This window comes from Protomyctophum bolini (assembly GCF_963924005.1).
Source record: "Protomyctophum bolini genome assembly, chromosome: 11".
In the NCBI taxonomy this organism is placed as follows: Eukaryota; Metazoa; Chordata; class Actinopteri; order Myctophiformes; family Myctophidae; genus Protomyctophum; species Protomyctophum bolini.
The window spans coordinates 31,424,250-31,451,740 of NC_137872.1; the positions used below are offsets into that span (position 1 = coordinate 31,424,250).

At 44.9% G+C, this 27,491-nt stretch overlaps 1 protein-coding gene across 1 annotated transcript; it reads right to left on the bottom strand.

The window, feature by feature from the left end:
- Positions 1-853: 853 nt before the first annotated feature.
- Positions 854-26,477, bottom strand: LOC308324605 (C1q-related factor-like; the record flags this gene model as incomplete). Its single annotated transcript, XM_080776734.1, has 2 exons — positions 25,809-26,477; positions 854-1,033 (listed from the first exon to the last, which is right to left on the bottom strand). The coding sequence occupies exons 1-2, from the start codon at positions 26,460-26,462 to the stop codon at positions 854-856; spliced, it is 834 nt and encodes a 277-aa protein (XP_080632860.1). The 5' UTR covers positions 26,463-26,477.
- Positions 26,478-27,491: the final 1,014 nt, after the last annotated feature.

Below are 27,491 nucleotides of genomic sequence, written 5' to 3' on the forward strand. Positions count from 1 at the left end.
TTCTTTCTCCGTGTGATGGAACAGTCTGTGTGTAGGCAGCACAGGAGGAGGAACACCGAAAAAGCAGCGGAGCATCTGACGAGTTGCAAATTCCGCCGAGGAACAACGGTGAACAATCGGGCTAATCCGCCATGCGGCCATGACTCCACGACCTCAACGCAACCCACTCCCGTCCCCTCGCGTCACGACGCCGGTCCTCTGGAAGCCACACCCACACCTCGGCCGGAGAGAGGGAGCAGAGGAGGCCGGAGGATATCTGGCTATACGCTGGTACGTTGATGAAAAGCAAAGAGGTGTCTGTGTTTGTGATGATGGCGAGAATCAGGATACTAGAACGCATTCCATATAGTTGCTTTTTTTCTTCTTTTTTTTTTACCCCCGTCTCCCCTTTTAACCCCAAACCAGTGTTCATTTTGACAGCATAAAATTCAGATTTTTAGTCTTAGTCTTTTGAATAACACACCGTTTAGTTTGAGTCATCTGAAGTTGTTCAGTCTTATAGCCTTATAGTCGACTAAATATCAAAATCGTAGTCTTTTAGTCTTCGTGTTAATTTTGACAGCAAATTCGGATTCAGTCTTATATAGTCTTTTGAACACACCTTTCTAGTTTTTAGTCCTATTTACTGTAGTCATCTGAAATGATTTAGTCTTATAGTCTAGTCTTAGTCGACAACATATGAAGATCTTAGTCTTTTTAGTCTTATAGTCAACAAAATTAACAATGCCCCAAACCCTCCCCCCCCCCCACCACTCCCTCTCCTGCCCTGCAGTGCAACTCTCCCTCTCTCTCCCTCTCTCTCTCTCTCTCTCTGTCCCTGTCCGTGTGTCTCTGGCCGGGCCGTGCTTGGCTCTCAGTCGGCGTAGAGGATGAATCCGTTGAAGGTGCTGTACTTGTTGTTGTTCCCGCCGTGGGCCTTGCCTCCGTCCAGCTTGATGTAGATCTCGTCTCCGGCGTCCAGGTGCAGGATGACGCTGTTGGAGGCGTAGTCGTAGTTCTGGTCGGCGTCCTGGGCGATGGCGCTGGCGCGCACCTGCACGGAGAGAGAGAGAGAGAGAGAGAGAGGGCACAGTGAGTGGATGAATCACTAAGACCTGGAACGCATCTGTGTCGCCTTACCGTATAGCTTTTAACCACTTTAACCATGCATTATTTTATACTTTATCTATAGAAAAGTGAGGGGCGCTCTTTTCATCGTACGTCATCGTGACGTAAAATAGACACTATATGCCGGCTATTTGCTCAGACACTACAGTGTATGACGTAAAATTTGTTTAAGACGAAGTTTGTGGTCGGTAACCAAAAGCTGAATGTGGGAGGGGCTAGAACCCCTCAAAAATCACAGCTGTGTGAAGTGAGGGGCGCTCATATTATACAGTACGTCATCATACATCATCGCATTGTGGCCAATTGCAATTTGCGTCCTCACTTTCGTCTTCAATGTTTGTGTTTACATACACAGACCCTCAAAGATGGACATAGGAGGGGCTAGCGCCCCTCGAAAATAGCAGATATACCAAGCTCATATAGCGCGGCACTCACAAGCTTGTAGATCTGCTTTTTTTATCGTGAAGATATGTGCACATCTTTGGATATTATATTATTTCACACCGAACGTTTTGAACTCAAATATTTGCTTCTGGGGGGGTCCCTGGAACAACATATTGTCAGATGGGGGTCTGTGACCAACTACACATAATTCTGGGGGTCCTTGCCATGAAAACGTTTGAGCACCACTGAGATGTTTTTTATGAAAACTGAAAACTGAAAAATAATTTAGATTAAGACATTTTGTAGTATCTGGTCTCAGGTCTTAATGGGTTTAATCATTAGAGAATATTCTATAATGTTACCCACTGTATATATTATATTATATTATATTATAGTATAGTATAGTATAGTATAGTATAGTATAGTATAGTATAGTATAGTATATTAATACACATTATGTGTGCCTGTGCACTACTAGCCCATCTGCATGAGCCAGCCCATTGAATTTAACTGATTTGTATGTGGTTGGCATTGATGCCTCCACTCTCAAATGTTCCCCATAAGCACTATGAAACCCCCCCCCCCCCCCCCCCCATGGGTACTGTGTATATTTTAAGAGCAGGCCCACAGCAAGCTATAGCTAATCCGTTTCACTTGAGTCATGCAAACTTGAAGTGCAGTTTAACTCTAAAGCCATGGTGTGACATTGAACGTTTCAGTTTACTTTAGAGCCACGTTTATAGTTTATAGTGTTTATAGCAGCAAAAATGCAGAGATCCAGTACAGGAGGGAGCCATAATTATTTAAATGGCCCTCCTTGTTGTGGGAATGAGCTGTGATCGGCAGGCTGAATGAATGAGGATAATGAAGCCACAGCTAATACTTCTGTTGATTTCAAATGAACAGGAATAACTCGAGGGTCAGCCAATTCCGTGGCCCATTGTAAGCGGTCTTTCACATAAGATCCACCATTCCGCTTTAAAACGAGAGGCCTGCAGAAAGAAAAACACTTTAGAAACTCCACAACTGAGTTGACTGTAGAGGTGACCGTCCCTCTGTCTAGTGACATTTACTGAGAAATCCAATATATATCACAACGATAATAATCAAGGACACCCATTGAGGGTAAGCAGAAGAATTCGATAACACAGATTAGCGTGTGAAGGAAAGCAGAAAAGAGACAGATGTGTGTCTTATTGTGTTAGTATCTTTGTGTGCATTTGCTTGGGTATGAATGGTGTATGTGGTACTTGTATTACCATAGGCCTGCTTGTGAAAGCCAAAGTCTTAAGATCTCAACAAGTATAGTAGAATTTGAGAGATAGACCGCTTAATGACCATTAAACTGGTCCTCTTGTTACACACTTTGACTGAAATGATGGTTTTCCAGTGTACATGAATAGAATGGCTGTTTATTTATCTCTGTAAACTCGCAGACAAAAGGCACATTAAGCAACACTGCACTCGTTGTTGCAAAACTCTGGTGCTATCGGAAAAGTAGTGCCTTGCACAGAGAGTGTTTAGCTGCCCAAACGATTGCCAGTCCCAAATGAGCATCACTCATTCATTGTAGTGCGAACCAAGAATGATAAACTGTTTTAGTAAATGCATAATCATGCAAAACGCCTCAACCACAGTTCACAGAATAATGTAACCAACGAATGAAATGAAATGAAACACAATAATGTATTGGAATCATATGATGGGAGTGTTTACTATAATCATGTACTTCATGTACTGTGTCTCACACTCACAGGGAGAGAAAGAAAGGCTTAGGTTGCAGCGTGTTTGAGCTTGTACAATAAAGGTAGCTAATTCAAGTTAAGGTTTCTTTATGAACACTTAGATCCAAGGGGAGTCACTGCAGGCCCTAACTATTGATGAGAGAATATAGTAGCCTACTACTGTACTTCAGTTCTTGATGGAAATAGAGAATATATAGTAGCCTACTTTGAACTTTCCAGTTCTACTAGACTACTAGAGCTACAATCTGTATGTACAATTAACTTTTTTGCAATTACCTCTTCCGACAGAGAGGTAAATGCAACGACATCTGAACTACAATAAATATGGCGGCGCATAATCTGGTGTGCCGTCGTCTGCTCCAAATAGCATGACTCAGTGATCAAGCAGTAGTCGGTCTCCAACCCAACACCGAGACTGAACATTTTCTGGCGGCCGTAGATAAGTCTATATGAAAGTCGCCGGTTCGACTCTCAGCTCGCCCGGTGCCGACGTCAACCGAGCAAGACACTTACAGTATGGCCTATTCACTTACAGTATGGCCTATTCACTTACAGTATGGCCTACAGTATGGCCTATTCACTTACAGTATGGCCTATTCACTTACAGTATGGCCTATTCATGCTCCAGTTTTTCGGCGACAAAGTGGCCACCGAAAACTACAACATGACGCCACGCCGCCGTGGTGGTAAGCGACTCACCGCTCATCCAAACACATCTCTCTGTTTTTACTAACCACCGTTTTGGTGATCACTGGAAAACTGGAGTATGAATAGGCCTTTATACAACTGCACTCTGGACAATGCTCGCTTGCTCGTAATATTTATAGTGGGTAAATGCAGAGGAACACTTTCAGCTATAAAAATGCACTTGACAAATAAATGCCCCAACAACACATTTCTCAACAGGTATACTACCTCCTCCCTCCACTGCAGATGTTCTATCATTGTGTTAACATAGTTTACCATGCAGTAGTCTGTTTATTAAAAGAAGTCCTGGAAGGTAAATTAAAGATTAAAACAGAGAACTCCTTCAATGACATGAACCCTAGCATCATTAAATAATAGCTTACTAACGCGGTCCGATCATATACATTTATATATCCAAGAATATGGCACAAATGCAACATTATTATGCAGCTTTCCACAAGACAATTAGAGTGGCATCACACCAGAAATGTCTGAATGCACATACAGTGAAACCATGGACCGTTGTTACACAGCATTGCAGCAATATCTCTGATTTGAAGATCGAATCAAAACCTTGTAAACGCTTAAGCCCCTATTATACACTTTATCGTAGGACAAATATCCAAAATAGCCGATCTATAAGCTCACAACGCATCACAACACAGCCCTAATGACTGATTGGGTATTCCTGAATATCTGATGATCTGTGAACGTGACCTATAAAACAGTACAGATGGGCTGTGGTGTAAAGTAATGTACTTCATTTCGAGGTACTTTTACTTTACTGGAGTAATACTTTTGCTTCTACTCCACTTCATCTCAGAGGCAAATATTGTACTTTGACTCCACTACAATTATTTGAAAAACTTTGGTTACTATAATTACTTTGAAGATTTTATTTATTATGATTACAAAATATAAATTAACCACTTCAGCCCTGTATACATTTCGGCCATTTTAAAATAGCCGATCTACAAGCTCACAAGGCTTCGCGATGTGATGCATCGTGAGCTTGTAGATCTGGTGATGAAATGGTGATGAAAGTCTAAAAAAAAAAGCAAAGCAATGAGTGTCAGACAGACATTATGATCGGAGTGGTTCGTAAAATCAAATTACAGAATGTCTTTCCTTTGCCGGTGCTGCAGGGGAAAAAAATTGCATTTTACGTTTGGAAGGCATTATCGATGTGACACATTATTTCAAAGCTAAGAGCTATGTGTGTGTGTGTGTGTGTGTGTGTGTGTGTGTGTGTGTGTGTGTGTGTGTGTGTGTGTGTGTGTGTGTGTGTGTGTGTGTGTGTGTGTGAGTGTGTGTGTGTGTGTGTGTGTGTGCGCGTGTGCATGTGCGTGCACGTGAGTGACATCGCATTCCAACGGAACATCTAATCTCCTGTGAACACTCCATCATCGTGAGCGTAATCGCATCTGTCATCCGACGGACAGCGCTTCTCCCTAACAGCTCCCAGAAACCATCCTGCAGTGGTGGGAAAAGTACCCAACATTTTTGAGCGGTCTCGTTTGTGTGTGTGTGTGTGTGTCTGTGTCTGTGTGTGTGCGTGCGTCGCAGCCCGTGTGTCGGTCGGTCGGTAGCAAGGAAAGTCTGTTTTTACTTAAGTACAAGTATCAATATTACAATATAGAAATACTCTGTCACAACAAGTAAAATACCTGAATTCAAAAGGTCATTTGAGTAAAAGTACAAGATTCAATGGCCCAAACCACACCAAAGGGTCGAGACGGTTTTAGCGTTAACTCCTTGCAACCGTTTGGACCCTTTGGTGTGGTTGGGAACAGACCCCCATTCAGAAACACCGCCATTCAGAAACCCGGTTAGGGTTAGGGTTCGGAATGGCGGTGGTTCGGAATGGCGGTGCGTAACCGGTGTGGTTAGGGCTTTAGACTGAACATTTTCTGCCTGACGGCAATGATACGCAGTAACTCAGTTCAAGGCATAACTCATGCATCACCACCATGATTTGTGGACAATTTAACAATACATTAAATGAGAGAAAACATGGATCACAACACAACACACTTCTCAAAGCATTTGTACCATCGGAATCTCTTGTGCAAGCTGGGACCAACATTTACTGGGAGCTGAATGTATTTTTTCCCAACCCTTCTTTCTGTATAAGTCATTATAACTGAAAAGTTTTTTAGCAACCGCCAACTTTTTCATATGATTTGCCTAAAGAGAGCTCTTGCTATATCTGTCAGATGGCATCTGTCATCAATACCCTCAACGCTTTCCGAGGGTTCCATAAGTACGCTCGCTGCGTTTGCCTTCAGCCATCTGAAACGGAATGACGCGGAGCTGGCAGCAGGGCCGATATGTCTTCACCCCTCTCTCATTCTTCTTATTGTCAATGATATAAAATGCAATACATTTCTTTTCCAGGAAAAATTAAATGAATGATTCAACACTAAAGGGAGTATGCACTATGACGGAGATAGCTCTATGTATAGTGACAGAGAGGGAGAGGAATTGAGGTAGAGAAGCTAGGCCATTGTTCTGTCAGAGAGGACAAATCAAACTGAGAAGATGGACTGAAAGCATCAGCCACAGTCACAGGCAATATTACGGCACTCGCGCTGGGGTGAGAATTGCAAGTGCTTCTGCAAAGGGTACCGTGGATAATGAAAAGCTGGTTTTAAGGTGCAAGGATAATATATGGAATATTCTAAACTCTACCCGCCCTTGTTTATCCTCCTGATTAAATCTGGCAAGGCTCATATCGATGTGCAAACAAAGCCTCCTATTCTGATTCCGAGAGGCAGGCGTCCAGCGCATATTAATATGATATGATCCGCCCCGATCGCACAATGTCAACACACCCTTATTAGAGGGTTATAGGACTTTGGGCTGCCAGCGAGCGCTGATAGAGGCTCAGCGGGATTTGTCTTTGGGGATTTTAATGAAACTTCTTAAAATATTTGTTCAATAATATTGTGTACGTCGAGCCCCGGGTGGCCACATCTCTGACAATGTTAGAGATGTGTAATAGCTTAATTTATTCTTATTTGTGTTTTAGAAATATAAAGGAATTCAATGTAATTTTGCTGTGTATAAAAGAAACACATAAATAACTACAGTAGCAATTGTTCCCGGTGCACAACTAGACAGGTGCACTCCTCTTGAGTGCAGATCTCTGTGGCAGACGGGTTGCCTACCCAGGGCTGTGGTGAAGTGGACTCTTATAGCGCCACCATTAGGCCGATTTGAAAAGGTTGGTCCTTGGCCTCTACTGGGAGTGTGCATGCGGAGTTTGACGCTGATGGGTCCAGGGGAGCCGGAGATTAGCTGCAGAAGGACAGAGGCCGTTCCAGCCTGACTGTGATGAATCATTTACTGTACAATACATCGTTGTCCTGGAAGAGTTTATGAGCCTATGAGCACTACAAGTTTTACTACAAAACACACTAACTACTTCAGCATATTTTGGCTGTTTGAAAATAGCAGATCTACTTGCAAATTGGCTATTTTCAAAAGATCTTTTTGACATTTTGTGGAATGGGACATACTTTATAATTTTACTCAAGTAAATTCTGAATTCCGGACTTTAACTTGTAACTTGGCAGTATTGATACTTTAAGGGCACTTAAAACAATTGAGTACTTTTTCCACCACTGCCTGTGAGTAATACAGATTTGTATCAAGGTAACTGGGTTTACTTTATATCATTTCATGTGTTCAAGTGGACTGACATTTGACGGAAGTGTAATTAAATGAGTTTTGTCTTTAGAAAGTTGAGGAAAAAATAACCTAATAACAGCTCGACACACAGGTTGGATGATTACAGAGACAGCTGATGGCGTGTTTGGTTATCACAGATCTGGTGTCAGTTGTTCAGCTTTTTATCTATTCACAAAGCACTTAAACCTTGGCCTATACAGTACTTTGTTGTATAGTACATCAAATTGTGAGCTAGATGTTCATCCATTTTTGCGAATGTTTGCCTATTACGACCGGCCCTAGCGAATGCTATAGGGTTCATGTGATTAAAGGAACGATGAAATACTTACATTTCTTCAGGACAGCTTTTAGCCAACTATTATAACCAATAAACCAATACAGCTGTAGTAGCCATGGCACAGCTTTTAAGCCTACAAATACTGTGGGGGAATCACAGTGGAAACATACTGCTCTCTATAGGCTGAAGGAGCATGTAGGCTACAGCTTAATGTTCTCTAGTGAATGTGATCCTTTCCTCTCCTGTAAGAGTTTAACAGCTTGAAGTTCATCTTCAGCGATGAGAGGATCAGTGTGAATAAACTCCCTCTCTCTCTCTCTCTCTCTCTCTCTCTCTCTCTCTCTCTCTCTCTCTCTCTCTCTCTCAGGGGGTGAAATAAGGATTGAGAACCCCAGACTGCTGTCTGCTTGTTCCCATCTTTCATTCAGACAGAGACAGCCCATATAGGCCAATGCCTAGAGCGGCAGTTAGTAGAGGTGGAACAAACACCGCTGCAGCGCCTGAAGCTGAAGCCGCCTTGAGGGAGGGAGGGAGGGCCGCCCGGCGCCATCATGTTTTGGCGAGAGCGTTTTTGCCCCCCGCTGCCACTCAAAGTGGTTACTGGCCAATCACAGCGCGTCCTTGCACCAAGTGCACTGGCCAATCACATGGCGTACTTTACTCAAACGCGAGGTCTATTCCGCACTCGCCCCACACACACCCGTGATGACTGAAGTAAACGGGAAGCGCTTGCAGGTGGTATTGATTAATACTCGCAAACATGTCTAAAAAAGACCAAAATGATCAGGCTGTGAGTATTTTTGAACATGGACCCTGAGACTGGTAGGAGGAGGAGAAGGAGACGGACTGCTCCGTCTTCTCCTCAAGATGCCCTGCATGGGCCAAGTTGCATGGTTACCGATCCTGTCTGTCACAACCCCTGGCTCCACAAGAAGTGGGCTATTGCTTTTTTAATTTGCTCTGGTTGTTGTTGAGTTGCTGTCCGCTGCTGCACACAATTGTGTGTGTGTGTGTGTGTGTGTGTGTGTGTGTGTGTGTGTGTGTGTGTGTGTGTGTGTGTGTGCACACGCGCACGTGGTTTTTGCACATCATTACGCACGGCTGTGCTGACCTTTCCCTGGCCTGGCCTTTGTGTGTTTAACCCATTCTGACCGGGCACCCATTTTGGTGTTAGCATCATGTCGTGCTTTAGCTACTGAAAAATAGCAGATCTACAAGCTCATATCGCGCCACCGAGTGGCGCGATACGAGCTTGTAGGTCTGCTATTTTTGAAAAATCGAACGACTGACATTTTTTAGAATCTGATCTCAGGTCAGAATGAGTTAATCAAGACCAGTGTGTTGTCCAGTGGAAACCTCGTATGAATCTGATCTCAGGTCAGAATGGGTTAATGACAACACAAGAACGTGGTAGAGATTGAACTTTTCTTTCTTTTCTCTTTTTTTCTTTTTTTGAGGAGCTGGACGTGTTAATATAGCCCAATAATATACAGTATGGATCATCATTGCTGGTTCGTTTTGTGTCCCGTTCTGTGAAAAGAAAACTGCGGGAGTCGGGAAAGGCGCATCCGTGGGATGTGGCCTAGAGCGGCAATTTCCTAAGCGCTGGCGCTGGACAGAGAGATGTACAGTTGGAGAAGTGAAGAGAGAGAGCAGCTCTGGTTGATTCAGACACAGAGATGTACAGTTAGAGAAGTGGAGAGAGAGAGAAGGTCTGGTTGATTCAGACACAGAGATGTACAGTCAGAGAAGTGAAGAGAGCAGCTCTGGTTGATTCAGACACAGAGATGTACAGTTAGAGAGAAGTGAAGAGAGAGAGAAGGTCTGGTTGATTCAGACACAGAGATGTACAGTTAGAGAGAAGTGAAGAGAGAGAGAAGGTCTGGTTGATTCAGACACAGAGATGTACAGTTAGAGAAGTGAAGAGAGAGCGAGCAGCTCTGGTTGATTCAGACACAGAGATGTACAGTTAGAGAAGTGAAGAGAGAGAGAGCAGGTCTGGTTGATTCAGACACAGAGATGTACAGTTAGAGAAGTGAAGAGAGAGAGAGCAGGTCTGGTTGATTCAGACACAGAGATGTACAGTTAGAGAAGTGAAGAGAGAGAGAGCAGGTCTGGTTGATTCAGACACAGAGATGTACAGTTGGAGAGAAGTGAAGAGAGAGAGAAGGTCTGGTTGATTCAGACACGGATGTACAGTTAGAGAGAAGTGAAGAGAGAGAGAGAAGGTCTGGTTGATTCAGACACGGATGTACAGTCAGAGAAGTGAAGAGAGAGAGAGAAGGTCTGGTTGATTCAGACACGGATGTACAGTTAGAGAGAAGTGAAGAGAGAGAGAGAAGGTCTGGTTGATTCAGACACGGATGTACAGTCAGAGAAGTGAAGAGAGAGAGAGAAGGTCTGGTTGATTCAGACACAGAGATGTACAGTTAGAGAAGTGAAGAGAGCAGCTCTGGTTGTGCGTGACCTCGACACAGAGTATATACACGCAGTGGAACTTTGACAAGACAAACAAAGCGTGAGACTGTGAGTGTGAGGAGTCCCTGCTCCAGCGACTGTAAACGGGGTGTCTAGGAGCAGGCAGCATCGTCTTCCTTGACTCCTTTTACGCAAGTCTGCATCTGTCACTGCACCGTCGCGGGTGGGGCGTGGGGTGTGATTGGATGATATTCCGCGTGGGGACAGACACGCTGGAGTTTAATAAGATAACGCCATGCCATGCCAACATCAAGTCATATAAGAACTCGCACAGTGAACAACTGCCAATGTGAATGCCACGAGTCATCAGTACTGACATACTTGTGTCTCTAATCGGCTCCGAACATGAAAGCGTGAACTGTTTGCCGCGTAGCGACTGTCTGTCACCGCTCCTTTGTTGAGCCTGATTGCTTTCACAGAATTGTGTATCACGCTTAATTCAAACGACACGTTACATTATCCTCATCCAACAACAGCCGCACTGTGCGGCAACTGCGGCATTGTATGGCACAGCTCGGCTGTCTATAATAATATGCAACAATTCCAAGTCACTACACTTATTTTGCGATATTTGTCTCCGCCAGGCCGAAGGCATGGGGAGAGAGTATGTTTTGCACTCCGTCCGTGTGTGTGTGTCCGTCCTTCTGTCCATCCGTCCGTCCGTCCGCTATCAGCTAATCTCCGGCACCGTTGGCCCGATCCATGCACACACACTCCCTGGATGCCAACGACGAACCTCTGCCCAAATATTCCTCAACGGCCTGTTATAGCGCCACCATGAGGCCGATTTAGGCAAAACACATTTCTGTAGATAACTCGTACACATTTTATCCATACATCACAGAATTCGGTATACACTATCTCCATAGTCATGTGATCAACACAGCTCTGCGCAATTTCCCATCTTCCATCCTGATTGGCTAAGATTGGCTTCCAAAGCTCACATGATTGGTCCGTTTCGAACAAAATGCCACAAATCACAAACACAGTGTCCAATTTCCATGAAATTAATTCCTGTTTTTACCTATAACTGCATCGACAACTTGTATGTATGTGCACTCCCTAGAGGCCATGGAAAAACATTTTCCCTGCATCCCTCCACATCTGCCGGTTATAGCGCCACCACGAGGCAGATTTCTGCAAAACACATTGTTTATGTTAGTCGCACAGATTTCATCCAAATCTCACGATAATCGGTACACATGATCTCTGTAGTCTTGTGATCAATACGAGCCTGTTGGATTTCTCAGATTCTACCCTGATTAGCTAAGATTGCCTTCCAAAGTTTTCAGGAATAGCCCGTTTTGTACAAAATGCTGCACATGTCCTCCTCATCCAGAATTCTATCCTCAGAGATGCTATGAGTGATCTGGCTCTGCATTTCCTCAACAAAATGAAGAAAATTGTTGCAAGAAACAAACAAACAAAAATATATGTTAAAAATATATTACTCCTAAACATTTGCCAAACATCACACACACTCCTATCCTCCTGGTGGAGACCTGTGCCCAGAAGGGCACTTGTTCTAGTTTTAAATGTATTTATTGGGGTTATTGGCTTTTAACTGTTGTCGACTCGTAGGAGTGGTTTTTTTGTAATGTCTCATGGGAATGGCAGTGGTGGAAAGTGTAGTGGGTAGAAATAAAATGAAGGGGCACAGTGGCACAGTCGGTAGTGCTGCAGTCGCCTCACAGCTAGAAGGTCCTGGGTTTGATTTCCACTGGGAACACTGTGGGCGTGTTCTCTCCTCCGCGTCATCAGTGCCCATTCCCGCGGCGGGGTTAGCAAAAGGGCCTTTCTGTGTGGAGTTTGCATGTTCTCCCCGTGTCCCCTATAGGGTAGGTACCCTCACAAAAAACATGCAGTAATCCTGGTCTCTAAACTGCCTCCCCCTGGCCAGGCCAGGCGACTGATGGAGGGGAAAGGAACTGGTCGGAATAACGTGTTCCTTCCACACGCTACGTCCGACCGGGGAAACTCTCCCCTGTCAGGTGAAAAGAAGCAGCTTGGACTCCTCATGTATAGAAAGAAGCATGAGGTCAGTCCAGTGCCCTACACTCTACAGTCTACAGTGTAGCGCTACACTCCCTTTGCCAACCTGGGGTTGGCAGAGGGAGTGTAGTGCTCCAACCAGATGACCCAAGAATTGTATTTGCCAGGTGTAGAATGGGCCAAACCAGCCGGTCGATTATGCTTAACTCATTCTGACTTGAGATCAGATTCTAAAAATGTCTTCTAAATCCAGACAGTTGAAAAAGCTATGTTTCTATGTTCTTCGATTTTTCAAAAATAGCCGACCTACAAGCTCGTATTGCGCCACTCGGTGACACGCTATGAGCTTGTAGATCTGCTATTTTTCAATAGCTAAAGCATTACATAATGATCACACCAAAAGGGGTTCCCGCCCAAAATGGGTTTTAATAATAGGATTTCGGCAGTACTGTAGGCTTCAGGCAGACACTGCTAGAATATTCTTCCTTTCCTTTTCCTCCTAGTTGCCGTTTCTAGACTCTGTATTGACCTTTTCTGCCACTACATACATGAGTGAGTGAGTGAGTGAGCAAGTTAAAATCAAAGTTCTATTTATCTACGGTATTTGTTTATAATTTTTTAACCATTAGTAAACTAAGTAGAGTATTTCCATTTACAATACCTCTACTACACTACATCTCCAAATATTGTACTTTTACTCCACTACATTTATTTGAAAACTTTAGTTACTAGTTACATTGTAGATTTTGATTTTGATTATTACAAAACATACATTAACCACTTCAGCCCATCTTCAAGCTTGAACTGTAGATCGGCCTTGAACACTTGTGAAGTGGGACATTCTGCATAATGAGTATACTCCTGGACGGAGGACATTGCACTTGCAGTGTGTTTGACAGGGATTGGTTGTCTGGATGGAGGACATTGCAGTGCGTTTGACAGGGATTGGTTGTCTGGATGGAGGACATTGCAGTGCGTTTGACAGGGATTGGTTGTCTGGATGGAGGACATTGCAGTGCGTTTGACAGGGATTGGTTGTGTGGATGGAGGACATTGCAGTGCGTTTGACAGGGATTGGTTGTGTGGACGGAGGACATTGTAGTGTGTTTGACAGGGATTGGTTGTCTGGACAGACGTTCAAGGTTCAATGTTCAAGGTTACATCTTGTGTACAGGACAGGTACATGTGAGTAAAAATGATCTTTTGCAGTCTGTTTGACGGGGATTGATTGCCTGGACAGACGTTGCAGTGTCTTTGACAGGGATTGGTTGTCTGGATGGAGGACATTGCAGTGTGTTTGACAGGGATTGGTTGTCTGGATGGAGGACATTGCAGTGTGTTTGACAGGGATTGGTTGTCTGGATGGAGGACATTGCAGTCTGTTTGACAGGGATTGATTGCCTGGACAGACGTTGCAGTGTCTTTGACAGGGATTGGTTGTCTGGACGCTACAGTGTCTTTCACAGGGATTGGTTGTCTGGACGCTACAGTGTCTTTCACAGGGATTGGTTGCCTGGATGTCAATTTAGTCTCCATTTTAGATCATCCACCTCCGTGCACCCCCCTCCCCCTCCCCGCCACACACACACACACCTCTAAATTGGACTGTACCTCAGCCTCTCTAATTACATTTCACCATTTTAACTGTGAACTACATGCTTAATAGCAACTGACACTGGCAGACTTCACGTGTAGACACATTGCACGCACGCACGCACGCACGCACGCACACAAAATACAATTTCACACACACACACACACACACACACACACACACCAGAAAAATGAGAAACTGATATTGATTTCAGCAAAGATGCCACACTGTCAAGAGCGAACGGTCCTCGCTTGTACTACTGGTCGTTGCGAGGCTGATAGAGACATGACATGATATGGTATGATATGATATGATATAGTACATTATTGTCAGTTCACACTGAAATGTATCTTTTGACACAGCAGCCAAGTATGCAGAACACATACACACACATTTGACATAACAAAGAACAAGACAATTTGCATACATAAAGACATGAAGGCAAGAGAAATATCCACCGCTTAGATTACCCTGTGGCTACTACAACTCCTGATTAAGCCTCAAGGTCGACTGGTGGACAAAGGGCCTCTTTAGTCTGCACCTTATTGTATGCTGGTACACCATATCTCCTTCCTGAAGGTAGCAACCTATATTCTCCATACAACACATGTTTTTAGTATTACAGGTGATATCCCTTGCTAACCTTAGGATGCTGTTATTATACGTGGATGTATAAAGTTTCTGAAGTTGTTGTCCAACAATCTTTGAACAAATGTTCAGTTTTGTTGCAGCAGTTGTGACTTTAGGGCGGCAGACAAACATCCATATACCAGGTGGTACTACAGTACTGAAGGACACTCATAATAACAAGTGAAAAACAAAAGAAGAATCATAATAACAGAAAGTACACGGCGAGTCCGTCCGGTGGGAACTAGAAAAGGGCTCTCTAAATAAATGACACCAGCTGCTCTGTTTCTACCCACATGGAGGCTACTGCACGGCCTCCTCTGTTGGAGCAGAGTCTTCATCACAGACCTTATGAAACGTCTTACACAAGCCTAAAGGTGAATCCACAGGAGGCGCCGTTTCTGTTTATCACCAGCATCATCCTTAATGGTTATCAGAAGATCAAAAGACAAATTGAAAATATAGCAGCAAGCAGCGGCGAGACGGGGTCAGGCCATAAAAACCCCTCTCTTCGCGGCTGGTTGGAGACTGGAGGTGACGTCCCTTTTTTTGTCACTTTGATTGGCTGAAGGGGTTTGTGTGTCAACGCCGTACTCCTACAGCCAAGAGCCACCCATGCTTTAGAAGGGTCCAGACTCCACACAAATGAATGGAAATACGATTTCAAAGGGGTAGTGGTTAACCAGGCTGTGAAAATCTTTGACTTCGCTTTTTTGACGTAAAAAGAGTGGATAGAGCAGATGGAGCAGATCGTATAATTCATTCATTGGGAGATCTAAATGTCAGAGGTCCTTAGACGAATGACTGTAAGCTTCAGTGCTCATGGAATAGGACAGCACAGAACTTCGGGCCTTACACCTTAATTAAAGGTGATTTTATTTATTTTGCCCAATCATTTAATGAAATTAAATGGAAAGAAATTCCATACATTAGAAAACAAATGTTTTAAGAAGTAGTGAAAATAGCCGATCTACAAGCGTCGCATTGTGTGCTCGTACACGTCAAAGAATCAATTGGGGCAAAAAAGAAACAGAAAAAAGAGACGTGTAGAAGAATCAATTTGAAAAAAGAGAAACGCAGTACAAAGGCTTGTCAGTCTGTGGGAAATGGGTGAGGAAGGACGGGCATCAACTCTGACCCGCGTCCACTCTGTCTCTCTCTGTTGTGTGTGTGTGTGTGTGTGTGTGTGTGTGTGTGTGTGTGTGTGTGTGTGTGTGTGTGACTCATCGGCTTCAGTCAATTACCGACAGGCTGCAATGTCTGCCTCCAACACTAAAACCCCATCATTGCTCTGAAACGTCGCCTGAAAAGACAGGCACCTTCTATACAGAAATACATCTCCAGCCATTTTGTTCACACCTGGCCCCCTTTTTCCAATAGGAATCCTTAAGTACCTGATGGGTTCTTCTGCCTCGCACAGCATCTTCCAGTAAGAGTTTCCTTTTTCTTTCTTTTTTTTAGTTGGAAAAAAAAAAAAAAAAGAACGAAAAAAAGCTCACGTGAGGCAAATGTGACTTTCATTATTAGTCGAGGGTGAGAAAGCCGGTTTCTCGCTTCTGCTGTTTTATGCATTTTTCATGAAGCAGCCAATTCATCATCTTTCGCGTGAAGGATTGTTGATATCTTACCCATATTCATTCTAAACAGGGGCAGGGTGAGCTAAAGTTGCTTGGCACCTCACTTTACTCCGTGCAGTAAGAGAGGAGAGCAGTGTGGGCATCCCAGTGGATTGAACTCGGGGACAGCAGGGTGTCAGTGGCTTGGCGAGAGAGAGCTGTTTATATTAAGAGGAGGGCCAGCGTTTGTGCCCAGCGCTGTCTCCAAATATGAGTCCTCATTAGAAGGAAGACAACCTTGTGAGTCAACAGCACATCGTTGCCTGAGTCAGCCCAGCCGCCAACAGCCCAAAACCCACAAGCCTATTTTAGCTTTCGGGTTCACGGTGCATGAGACGTTTTATACGGCACTTCATAAAATAGACCATCCCAAAGATGTCAGCCAGAGGAAACGTGTGCACTGGCGAGCCCTGCAAGGCTGGCCGGCTCTGTCATAGTGTTATTTGAAGGGCCGGATGAATAAAGTCCAAGAAGGGGAATCGGTGAGCAATCATTTGAGCTTTTTGTGAAACTTTGCCAATACACGATAGATTTCCTAACCCCTCACACGTTGCTTTACAGATGACAGCTGTCATCTGGACATTTCCAATCTGTGCGGTATTTCCAAACAACACAGGCAAATCTTCATTTAATAGCTGCCCCCCCTTCCTAATTAGGCCAGCTCTAATGTTCCACTCAGCAGAGTGTCAAATCCAATGTCCAATTACACACAGATCGAGGCCAAAGGTCCACCTCCGCTGCCTCTACTGCTGGTTATGGAAGAAGTGCCATGGTATACATCACGGGAAAAACACACTTCTGACTGTCAGAGGGAAGTGAGGGACTCGCACACAAGTGCACACGTGTATGGACGCACGCACGCACAACGCACCCATGGACAGTTTGACACACACACACACACACACACACACACACACACACACACACACACACACACACAGAAAGGCAGGTCAATAGCAGGGGCTAAGCTTCTGAAGGTCCCTATCTCTCTCTGTCTCTCTCTCTCTTAAATCCAGACACGGCTGTCTGTCTCTCCCAGACAAAGTCTCTCTGTTCCACCAGGCACACAGAGACCTCTCTTAGTCCTGAAATCAGACCAGACAAAAAGAATAGCAGGTGTTTATACTTTATATGTGTATATCCTCCTATTGCCAGAATGTGCATATTATCAGTGTGTATGGTGGAATATTATCCAACTCTGGTTTGAATATACGAGTGTGTATCTAACGAGTGTGTATCTGTGAATGTGTGGATGAGACAGAATGTGTGTATATTAACAAAAAATTAAATTGTGGCAAAAATTACTATTCTACAAGCTCACAGCGTGTTGCGAGCTTGTACTGTAAGAATAGATCAGCTATTTTTGAATAGTCGAAGTATAAATAAAGCGTAATTGATTATTGCATGTTTTGTATCAATAATCAGATAATTCTAGTGGAGTAAAAAGTACAATATTTGCCTATGCGATGGAAAGTAACACACCTCAATGTTTTTACTTGAAGAATGGGGCGGCCATAGCTGAGTGGTTATAGTGAGCCCATAGACATAATTATATAAAGGCTAGATGGTTCAAGGCGGAGTCTCTGACGTAGTTAGACTACAGTACAGTATGTTCAATGGCAGCTCAAACAAAAACAGTCATAACTCGCTCAAATCTTGAGCAAAAAAATTGAGCAAGTACTGTTATAAAATGCTGCCCCGAGATGGCCGACACGTAGCAATGTTGAGTGTAGGTGAGCCATGTGGCTTTCTTATGAGTGAACCTGCAGAGCCCCTGGTTGTCCCAGGTACAGTACAGTACAGTACGGTTCCAGGCCAGACCAGCAACGTGTCGATGTGTGTCCCTGAGCAAGGCTCTTAACCCCTATACGGCTGGGTTGAGCTGATAACTGGATTTCCTTCACGGGACAAACAAGTATAGGTTCACATTATTCATTATTATTATTTCATTGAGAGGTGTTGTGGAATCAGTCCGGTTCTAACTGTACTTCTGACACCTTCAGAGCAGATTGTCATCAATCATACAGTATAACAAACAGTCCTAAAACCGAGCCGGCCTGCTGTACTGTGTTGTTGTATATCCAGATGTCTCTTGTCTATTGGTGTTTATGGCTGAGATGGACTCACTGTGCATGCTAATGCACACTGCAGCCTGCCTGTGTGGGTTACACCTGGATACACATCACACACACACACACACACACACACACACACACACACACACACACACACACACACACACACACACCAGATAAACAATATGTAATGCCCATGATGCCCATGGAACTTCAGTGAACCCCCCCCCCCCCCATCCAAACCATGTTTGTACACTTGTCGTCAGTTGGACTGGATGGATGGCTGGAAGGGAAAATGGCTGAAAGAATGGGCTGAGATAAAGTGAGCAGCCTGACCCTCTCTAGAGTTCACACGCAGGAATTGATTTGCTTTGAGCTGCGGTTGTCACACAGAGTAAAGGGCAGTAGGGTGTAAAATAACTACTAAGTACATTTACTTAAGTATCAAATGTGAGTACTTTTTCCACCACTGCTGGAAGGGAAAATGGTGTTCGGCTGAGCTAAAGTGAGCAGCGCTGACCCTCTAGACTAGAGTTTAAACACAGGGATTGACTTGCTTTGAGCTGTGGTTGTCACATAAAGCAGTGGTTCCCAAAGTGGGGTCTGGGCACCCCCAGGGGTCCTTGAGGGAGTTCCAGGGGGTCCCCAGCTAAATGATAATTAGGAACCAAATGGACCCTTATGGGACTGTAACTCAGAGAGTGTACAAATGGAAGCAAATGGACCTGTTATACACTCTCAGAGTTAAATTAACATGTGGTTCTTTGACAGGCTGGGGCTCCCCGGTATATTGTTTGCGGTGTTAAACCAATGTCATACAACTCCAACGTTGAATACCCAGAGGTAGAAAGCATAACACACACGGCACACACACACACACACACACACACACACACACACACACACAGATATTCAGGACGAAGTTGACTAATCTCAATGTATTGATAACATTTTGACGTAGTGTGACTTTCATCGGAGCATAACATAGGCTACCAGTTTTGTTGACATACAAAAATATATTTTTGGCAGGCCTTGATGACACCACAGTCCTGTATCACAGTCCTGTATCACAGTCCTATATCACAGTCCTGTATCACAGTCCTGTATCACAGTCCCTCACACGGCGGCTGGCGTTTTCAATAAACATTGACGCAGCTACCCCACGTCTCTCTTTATGATGTAAAATGTTGTAACCCTGTCCAGTGTTTGTAGAGCGCGCTACACTGACGACGAACTGAAGCAGAGGAGAAATGGAGGGCAGCACACAGTTGGGGTGGTGACGGGGACGTTGGCGAACACGGCACGCGTGCGCGTACGAGAGCCCACACATCTGCACGACTGCATCCGTTTGTCTGTATATGAGTGCGTGTCTGTGTGCGCATAAGCGTGCTTGCGTGCACATGCCAGGTGTGTGTGTGTGTGTGTGTGGCGGGGTGTTGTTGTAATTGCTGGGGAAGAGCCATGTGCACGAAGGACGCTGAGGCTTATTAAAGAAGGAGACAGAGTGATTATTCACTACGGCTCTCTTGAGAGACCGACGCTGAAGTCATTGCTTTTAATTAACTCCGAAACGGTTTTGCGGATTAATAACAATATTAAGGAGGGAACAGAGAGGAGGAGCAGAAACACATCTTGGATCTAGTTCAGGGCTCAGCCTTCTCTTTTTTTATTACAATGAAGTAGACTGAAGTGTGCCATGCAGGGTCTCTGTCTTTGACGTTTATTGTCTCCCCCGTAGAAATGAACGTGTGATTATTATTTGCGACTGCCTTTTGCCTCCTGGGATGGATCCATGAAGGCAAGATTTTGAGACATGACATGAGAAATGTGCGAAGGGGTCGTCAATGTTTGACACACGAGTAAAAGATGAGGAGGAGACCAAAAGACAGACGGAGTGAATTGAGCCATGACATATTTGTATGTAGGGTAGACAGATATAAAGCATAATATAGTACTATACTCTTCTGGAAATAGCTTCTTATAGTTTGTTTGTTTGCCGAGGAGCTCGCTCTTTGGTCACGCTTGAAATGTGTCAAGGTTTCCGGGGACAGCCAGGGAACTTGGAATTCTTTCCCTTTGCCGTTCTCCGAGCCAAAAGGAGAAAAGACGGGGGGAGAAAAATATACCCAAAGCTTGTTGACATTCGTTGGTCGGACGGACGTGACTCGTAAGATCTCCCGGCGTGGGAGGGGGAGGAGCATACGCTTGTTGCAGAGCAGCACTGCAGGGCCTGGGTGGAAGTGCACGCCTGACTAAGGCGTAAATATGATAAAATGCTAGGGATTGTCTGCAATTCCCAGGCCTCCCCATGCAGACCCAACTCACACTGTATAGCATTTTTTCCCCCCCTGCCTTAAATGAGCTGAGGAATGCACCAGGCCGGCTGTATAGCACCATCGGCTCAGCCCTCCCAGCACTTCATCAATGACATCGCACAAGTTAGACCAAACATTTATAACCATTCACAGTCATTTAGGCCGACAAGAGGGTCCGGGGTCCCCGTGGGCGCACCGCGAGCGCACAGACCCAATAAACATCACAGTGGAAAGCTTGTTGTTTTTTGTGTTCTAGCAGGAGGGGAAACTATATGTTGTCTATACTTCTACTCTAAGCTGCTGATAGGAAGAGAGAAGAGGGGGAGAGGGAGAACAGTTACCACTTTATAAACATTACAGCAGTCTCTGTGGAGATGCGTGCTGCGTGTGTCTAACTTAAGTGCCTCCACACCCTCCTCCTGGGAAACAGGAACAGAAGGTGTTTTATAGGGACATATGTTTGCCTTCGCCTATTACGTATCAATGCTTTTACACCCTCCCATAAACATTATAGCGGACTGAGACATTATGTATAGGAGGCCCTTCGCGCCGCTCCGATTCTTTTTATTATTGAGCTCTTTTTTTTCTCTCTCTCTCTCTCTCTCTCTCTCTCTCTGTGCCTTAAACTAAGTTGACCTTATGAAGGCCTGTAGTCTCTAAAATTTTCCTAAATAGCAAAAAGTGTTTTTTTGTCTAGTAATTATAGGGGAACCTCTTTTGGTGCTACGTGTATATTAAAGCGTGTTATATATATAGGGGCCTCTAAACAATGCTGAATGGGCCCAGGCCGGCCTAGCGGTCTGGGCACCTATAGCCTGGTAATCCTATAGCCTGACAGCGTGTCGCAGGTTCAACTCCCGATCCCGACGACCTTTGCAGCGTGTCACCCACCCCTCCCCCCCCTCCAGCTCTCTCCATTTCCTGTCAACCTACTTTCGATCTATCAATAGAAGCAGAAAAAGCCCCCCAAAGATACCTCTCAATGCTGAGTGAATTTCACATACACCCACAGGGGGCGCCACAAACGCTACAAATCATCTTGTGAGTGATGTGACAATGAGCCTCAAACAGGGTTTTGATATTCCGTACGGTTTGCCTGTAATTATCTCCAAACATATCATGGCTCATGGTATCATGGACCATGTGCCTATATTTGATACACAAAAATAACCCCATATATCATGAACGCAACACAACAAATTAGAATAGAGAGTATGGGTGTGACGTCATCATCATACCCGGAAGTTATGCGGGAATGCTTACTGAGTGGCAATAAAATGGCCTTGACAGCCCATGTACTGTATACACCCAAACATAAAAAAGTCCTATAATCTGATCGCATTAAACGGTGTTAAACTCACTTTGCCACTCACTTTATGCATGTGCATGCCCTCTATGGCAGTGGTTCCCAAACCTTTTAGCCTGTGACCCAAAATTAGATTAGATGTTTACCCGGGACCCAAAATAGTGAGATTTGCAGATCTACAAGCTCACAACGTGACGCTTTGTGTCGCGTTGTGAACTTGTAGATCGGCTATTTTCACTACTTATTTTCTTCTAATTTGTATTTGAATTTCTTTGATTTTTCTTTGATTTCTTCATGAATAAGTTACTGAAAAACATTAATTGAATTATGGTTCAATTCATGAAAAGATTTGCTTTTTTGGAATGTTTTTTGAAAATGTTTTTGAAATAATAGCCTAATTAAAAACCAAATTTAGGAAACAGAAAATAAGGGGACCCATAACAATGTGTCCGCGACCCACAAATGGGTCCCGACCCAGTGTTTGGGAACCAGTGCTCTATTAGCCTATTGCATGCAGACGGGCCTCTATAGAACATCCAAAGATATTTCACCGTATGTGGTAGAAACACTGTTTCCCCCATGCATGCGTGCATGCACAGCCTCCTCGTGAACCGCATATGGGCTGCAACCCGCGACTGACACAGCCCTGGGTAGGCCACCCAACCTGGCGGAGACCTGCGCTCAGAGAAGCAAGTATTGACTATCGGCTCAGCCAATCAATGTTCCGGAGGATTATCTGAAGAACCTATTTATGTACAATACTGTTTGATATTCATGACCACAACCACGAGAGGGAATAATTACTAGAAGAAATGAAGAAAAGAAAAACAGCAGTGAACCTGGTCTAAAGGGCCATACGAGGATTTAACGGGTTCTTATTGGTACAGCAGTGTTATAGCAGGACCTCAACCTTTCCATTCATTTGTATCATTAATAGTAAAATCCTCAGTGTTAATTTAACTTTTGAGTGTAAAGAATGTATTTACTAGTCTAATTGTTTAATTTTTACATTATCTTTTTACAATCAAAAGTTAAATTGACAAATGTTACTTTTGTAACCCTCTCCGGGTTAAAGTAAAACTGTGATCTTTACACTCAGGATGTACAGTACCTCCTAACACAAGACGGCTTACAACACTTATCCTAATCCTTAATATACAGTATAGCGCTTGACCACTTGAGATCATTGCATATACAACACTGTGTTTTATTGTCATTCGATCTCGACACACCTAATCAAACGTAAAGACACCACCCCAAGGTACAGTAATTCCATTTCAATATCTTGTCTCTCTGCTAATAAAGGTCAAGTGTGCAGTCCCACATAATACACATGCGGGCAAAGATGGAAGAAAGAGGCAGCCTCTCAACCCACTGTCTCAGTCTTTGTCATACTTGGATTCTGTTTATCTGTAAATGTCCACAAGAGGAACTCTTTGGTGTACAATATACGATGGAACTATGCTGTCCATGTCAGATGTCCAGGTTCAATATGATATCTGTATATGCAATATAGCTATAGGACCCGAATGGAAACAAGGATTATTTTTATTGCTGTCCTTTTAGAGTAGATCAATGGCTCTATTTTCCTCACTATATACCCCTTATGCCTTATTTGCCTTTTTTACTATTTTGAAAAACATTTTGCATTTTTCAACTAGCCGATCTAAATCAACACGTTGTGAGCTTGTAGATCGGCTATTTGAACTATTCAAAAATGTTTTTCAAAATTGTGAAAAAAAAAAAAAATAGAAAAAAAAATGTATAGGGATAAAGCAGTGACGAGTTGTCTGACTGTACTCTGTTTCTCTTTGCATGTCTGTCTAATAAAGTATTCAATTCAATATTCAACTGTGTATCCTGGCTGTGTTTCTTATACTGGATGTTGAAGCAAACTTCCTCCCCCAGGGAAATATGCCATATATATTTAACTTGTATTCTACGTCATTTAACTGTGGGTGTGCAAATGGACAAATGAACACCAAGTTTGACTGTGTGCCTGTAAATGACATGCTTGTGTCGCTTCTTCTCATCCTAAGAGTTTTTCTTTCAAATCAAACTGGAAAATATTCATGTGCTGCGTCATGAATTGCATATTAATAATCATTATGCACTACCCTGAACTTATAATGATGGATGGGACTAGGCTATACTTTCCCAGACTGAATCTCTTGGACCATGGAGATTTAAATCATGGGCTATTATAATTTTAAATTAATGTTAATAAAACAAGTGTAAATTAATCCCCCTTCACGAAATGTCTATCTTTCCAACTGAATTTAACTTGCTGAAGGCTGCATCAGTCTAAATATTGTACTGGGATTTTGCTTTTAAAAGCTTCAGTGATGTCAAGCAATATTTTGTTTTGCATGGACAAATACTACATAGCCTATCATTTTAAATGGAACATGCGCAAGAGAGTTATAGGCTACTGCATGTATTTTACCGATTGTATACTGTTCTTAATTGGCTCTTATTTTTCCAAGGTTTAGGCTAAATATAGAAATAGAACGTTTAATAAGGTGCTGTTTGAAGTGGACTTGAGATGGTTCTCCGCAGACTGGACCTCATCAGCACGCACAAGCACGCACGCGCCACACACACACACACACGCACACGAACCCTCCGTGCTCCGTTAGATGTTTCATCTAATAAGCCGAAAATAGATTTAGCTTATTAAACGAGTGCACACAGATGACAGAAAGATGTTGCGTGTAGCCTTCTTACTCACGCGGTGACCAGACAGCAATTAGGCTGTGTAGTGTCTGCCTAAAACGTGCGGTCATTAAATTATATCACAACAGGCAAAGTAGCTCAGCCCTGTCCTGCAGCCATTGTTTCATTTGAGGCTCATTTCAACTCGTTAATTATAAACACCTGTGCAGTGCATGAAGTGAGAATTGTAGCCTAGAAGTCAAGTCACGAAAAGCTCATTCTTGATATAATATGGGCGAAATTGTTTCGATCAGACACGGTAAGTCAAGTGCGTGCATTTGCACCGTGCATACAGCCTACCGATCATGAATTAATTAACTTTTGGTTAAAGACTAAGTATTACAGAATAGCCTCGGTACCGTGTATCGACACCGAATTTTCTTTAATAAGTAGACAGAAATAATAACTTTAATACTAGGCTAAACAATGCGCCTGCCTGCCTATCCGCCTTGCGGAATGTTTCTGCTTTAATAATATTTCCTGTAACCGACATATTTTGCCTATTAAATAGCCTGTTTGTTAAGTGGGTGTGCATGCATTATCGACGTTTTGCTAAAATCAACAGTCTCTGCAATATAGGCCAAGCATTTCCCCAACAAAAAGAAGTAGAAGTACTTAGTAGAATGTTTTTTTTTTTAAGAAAAAAACAACAACAAAAAAACCTTCGTGGTAAGTTACTATAAGCAACCTGAACCTGGTTGAGCTTAAAGAGAAATATCCTCTCTCAATCCAAAAGTCATCACTATCACTTTGTGGGAGCACATAATGCACATAATAATGCGATGATGTGTATAGCCTACAGACAGTACAGACGACAACAATGTCTCCAGGCGCGTCGCATCGCTGCTCCAACTGTAGGAGCGTCTGCTCTGCTGCTCTGCTCTGGGTCCTGCAGGCACAGCGCAGATGCTGCTGCCTGCTCCACCATGTCAACGCGAACTTTCCGTGTGTGATGTTGATGTATGTATGTATGTGTTGTGAGCGTTTGCGTTAGGCTTTAACTGTAGGCTGAAAAGTATTTTGTCGGGAAAAAAAAGCTAAAAAAAAAAAGTGTAAGAAATTGAGAGGAGGAAAAAAAGTAAAGTGACAGAGCAGTACGGACGGGGAAAATGTGCATTTATAGACTGAAGCAAAATGCTAGCAAAAGTAAAAGTTACCCATGCAGCAGTGTTACTATACTTCTTAATGAACACTCACCTGTCCGTTTTTGCACAGGTCTGCCCACATGCTGGTGCCGTCGCCTCCTCTCATCAGCACATGGTAAATGAAGAAGTACGTGCCCGGGATGCTGCAGACGAACTTCCCCGAGACGCCGTCGTAGTTGTTGCCCAGGTTGGTGACCACGTCGTCGAACTTGAGGATCTCGTAGCCCTCGTGCGGGTTCTTAAGCCCCGCGTAGAAGGCCACACGGGGCACCGTGCTGTAGGTGGCCGTGCTGATAGCTCCGTTCCCCCCGCCTGCACCGCCACCCCCCAAGCCCAAAATCCCCGTGGTCTTGCCTCCTCCTCCTCCTCCTCCTCGGTCCCCTCTGTCGCCGGGGGGCCCCACGGGTCCCGGCGGCCCCGGCTCTCCCGGCGGCCCCGGGGGCCCCGGCTTGCCCGGTCTGCCGGGCTTGCCCTGGGGGCCCTGCAGCAGCGTGGACGGCGGAGGCATGACGCCCTGGTCGCTGAGCGCCTCGGCCTCGGCCTGGAGGCCAGTGGAGGCGGTGGCGGTGGCGGTGCCGCTGCTATCCTTGCTGAGGTACGGGTCGCACACCATGCGGCAGGTGCCCAGCATCTCGTAGTGGCTGGCGTCGGTGCCCACGGAGCTCACCAGCACGGGGATCAGCACCACCAGCACCAGCACCAGCATCACCCCGACGGCCGCCGCCACCAGGGTCTTCCTCCCGATGCTGAGTCGGGGAAGGGGCTGCGCGGCCAGCGTGGCGGGCGGTCTCCCGGGGGCGGAAATGGTGACTGCCTTGTGTCGGCGGGAGCCTTCCACCGAGGAACGGGTGAGCGAGGACGACCCTACGCCGAGGAGGAGGAGGAGGAGGATCCCGCGGAGGAGAGGAGTCGGACGGAGAGGAGGAGGAGGAGCGGCGGCGGCACGCGTGCGAGGGTAAGAGAGAGCACCACATGCACTCGACACGCCGACCTCACACCACACCGCCTCGCGCCAGCCTGGTCGGTCGGTCGGTCGGTCCGCTCACCACCGGGGCCGTTGGTCAGAACGCGCCGGGCGCCACCATGCATGCACGCGCCGTGGAGCGCAAACTACTACTTTTTCTGGTGGTGTGGCGTGAGAGGAGGAAGAAACAGAGAGAAACAGAGAGGAGAGAGGATGCAAAGCCCAGAAGAGCTTTCAGCTTAGAAGCTGAATGGAGTGTGTGTGGGAGAGAAAGAAAAGAGAGACTCAAAGAGAGTGAGTGAGAGAGAGAGAGAGAGAGAGAGAGAGAGGGGGGGGGGGGGGGGGGAGGAGGTGGGAGGGAGGGAGGGAGGGAGGGAGGATGGTGAAAGTAGAATGACAGTGGTGGGTATGAGGGTGTGAGAGATAGAGAGCATGCAGCCACTGAGTCTGTGTGTGCGCTGCGAGAGTGTGTGTGTGTGTGTGTGGTGGAGGATTCTTCTCAGGCTTGGCTTTTTCTACGCCGGTCGCAGTGGAGGGAGCACCCCCCCCCCCCCCCCGAACACACACACACACACACACACACACACACACACACACACACACACATACTAGACACACATAACAGACAGACAGACAGACAGACAGACCACAGACACACACCCTTCCCTTACACCCCCCCCTCCCCCCAGCACACCCCCCCTCCAGTGAAAGGTTGGTGTGGTAACGCCCCCCCCCCCCCCCCCTCTCGCTCACAGGAAGGGCTGTCATCAC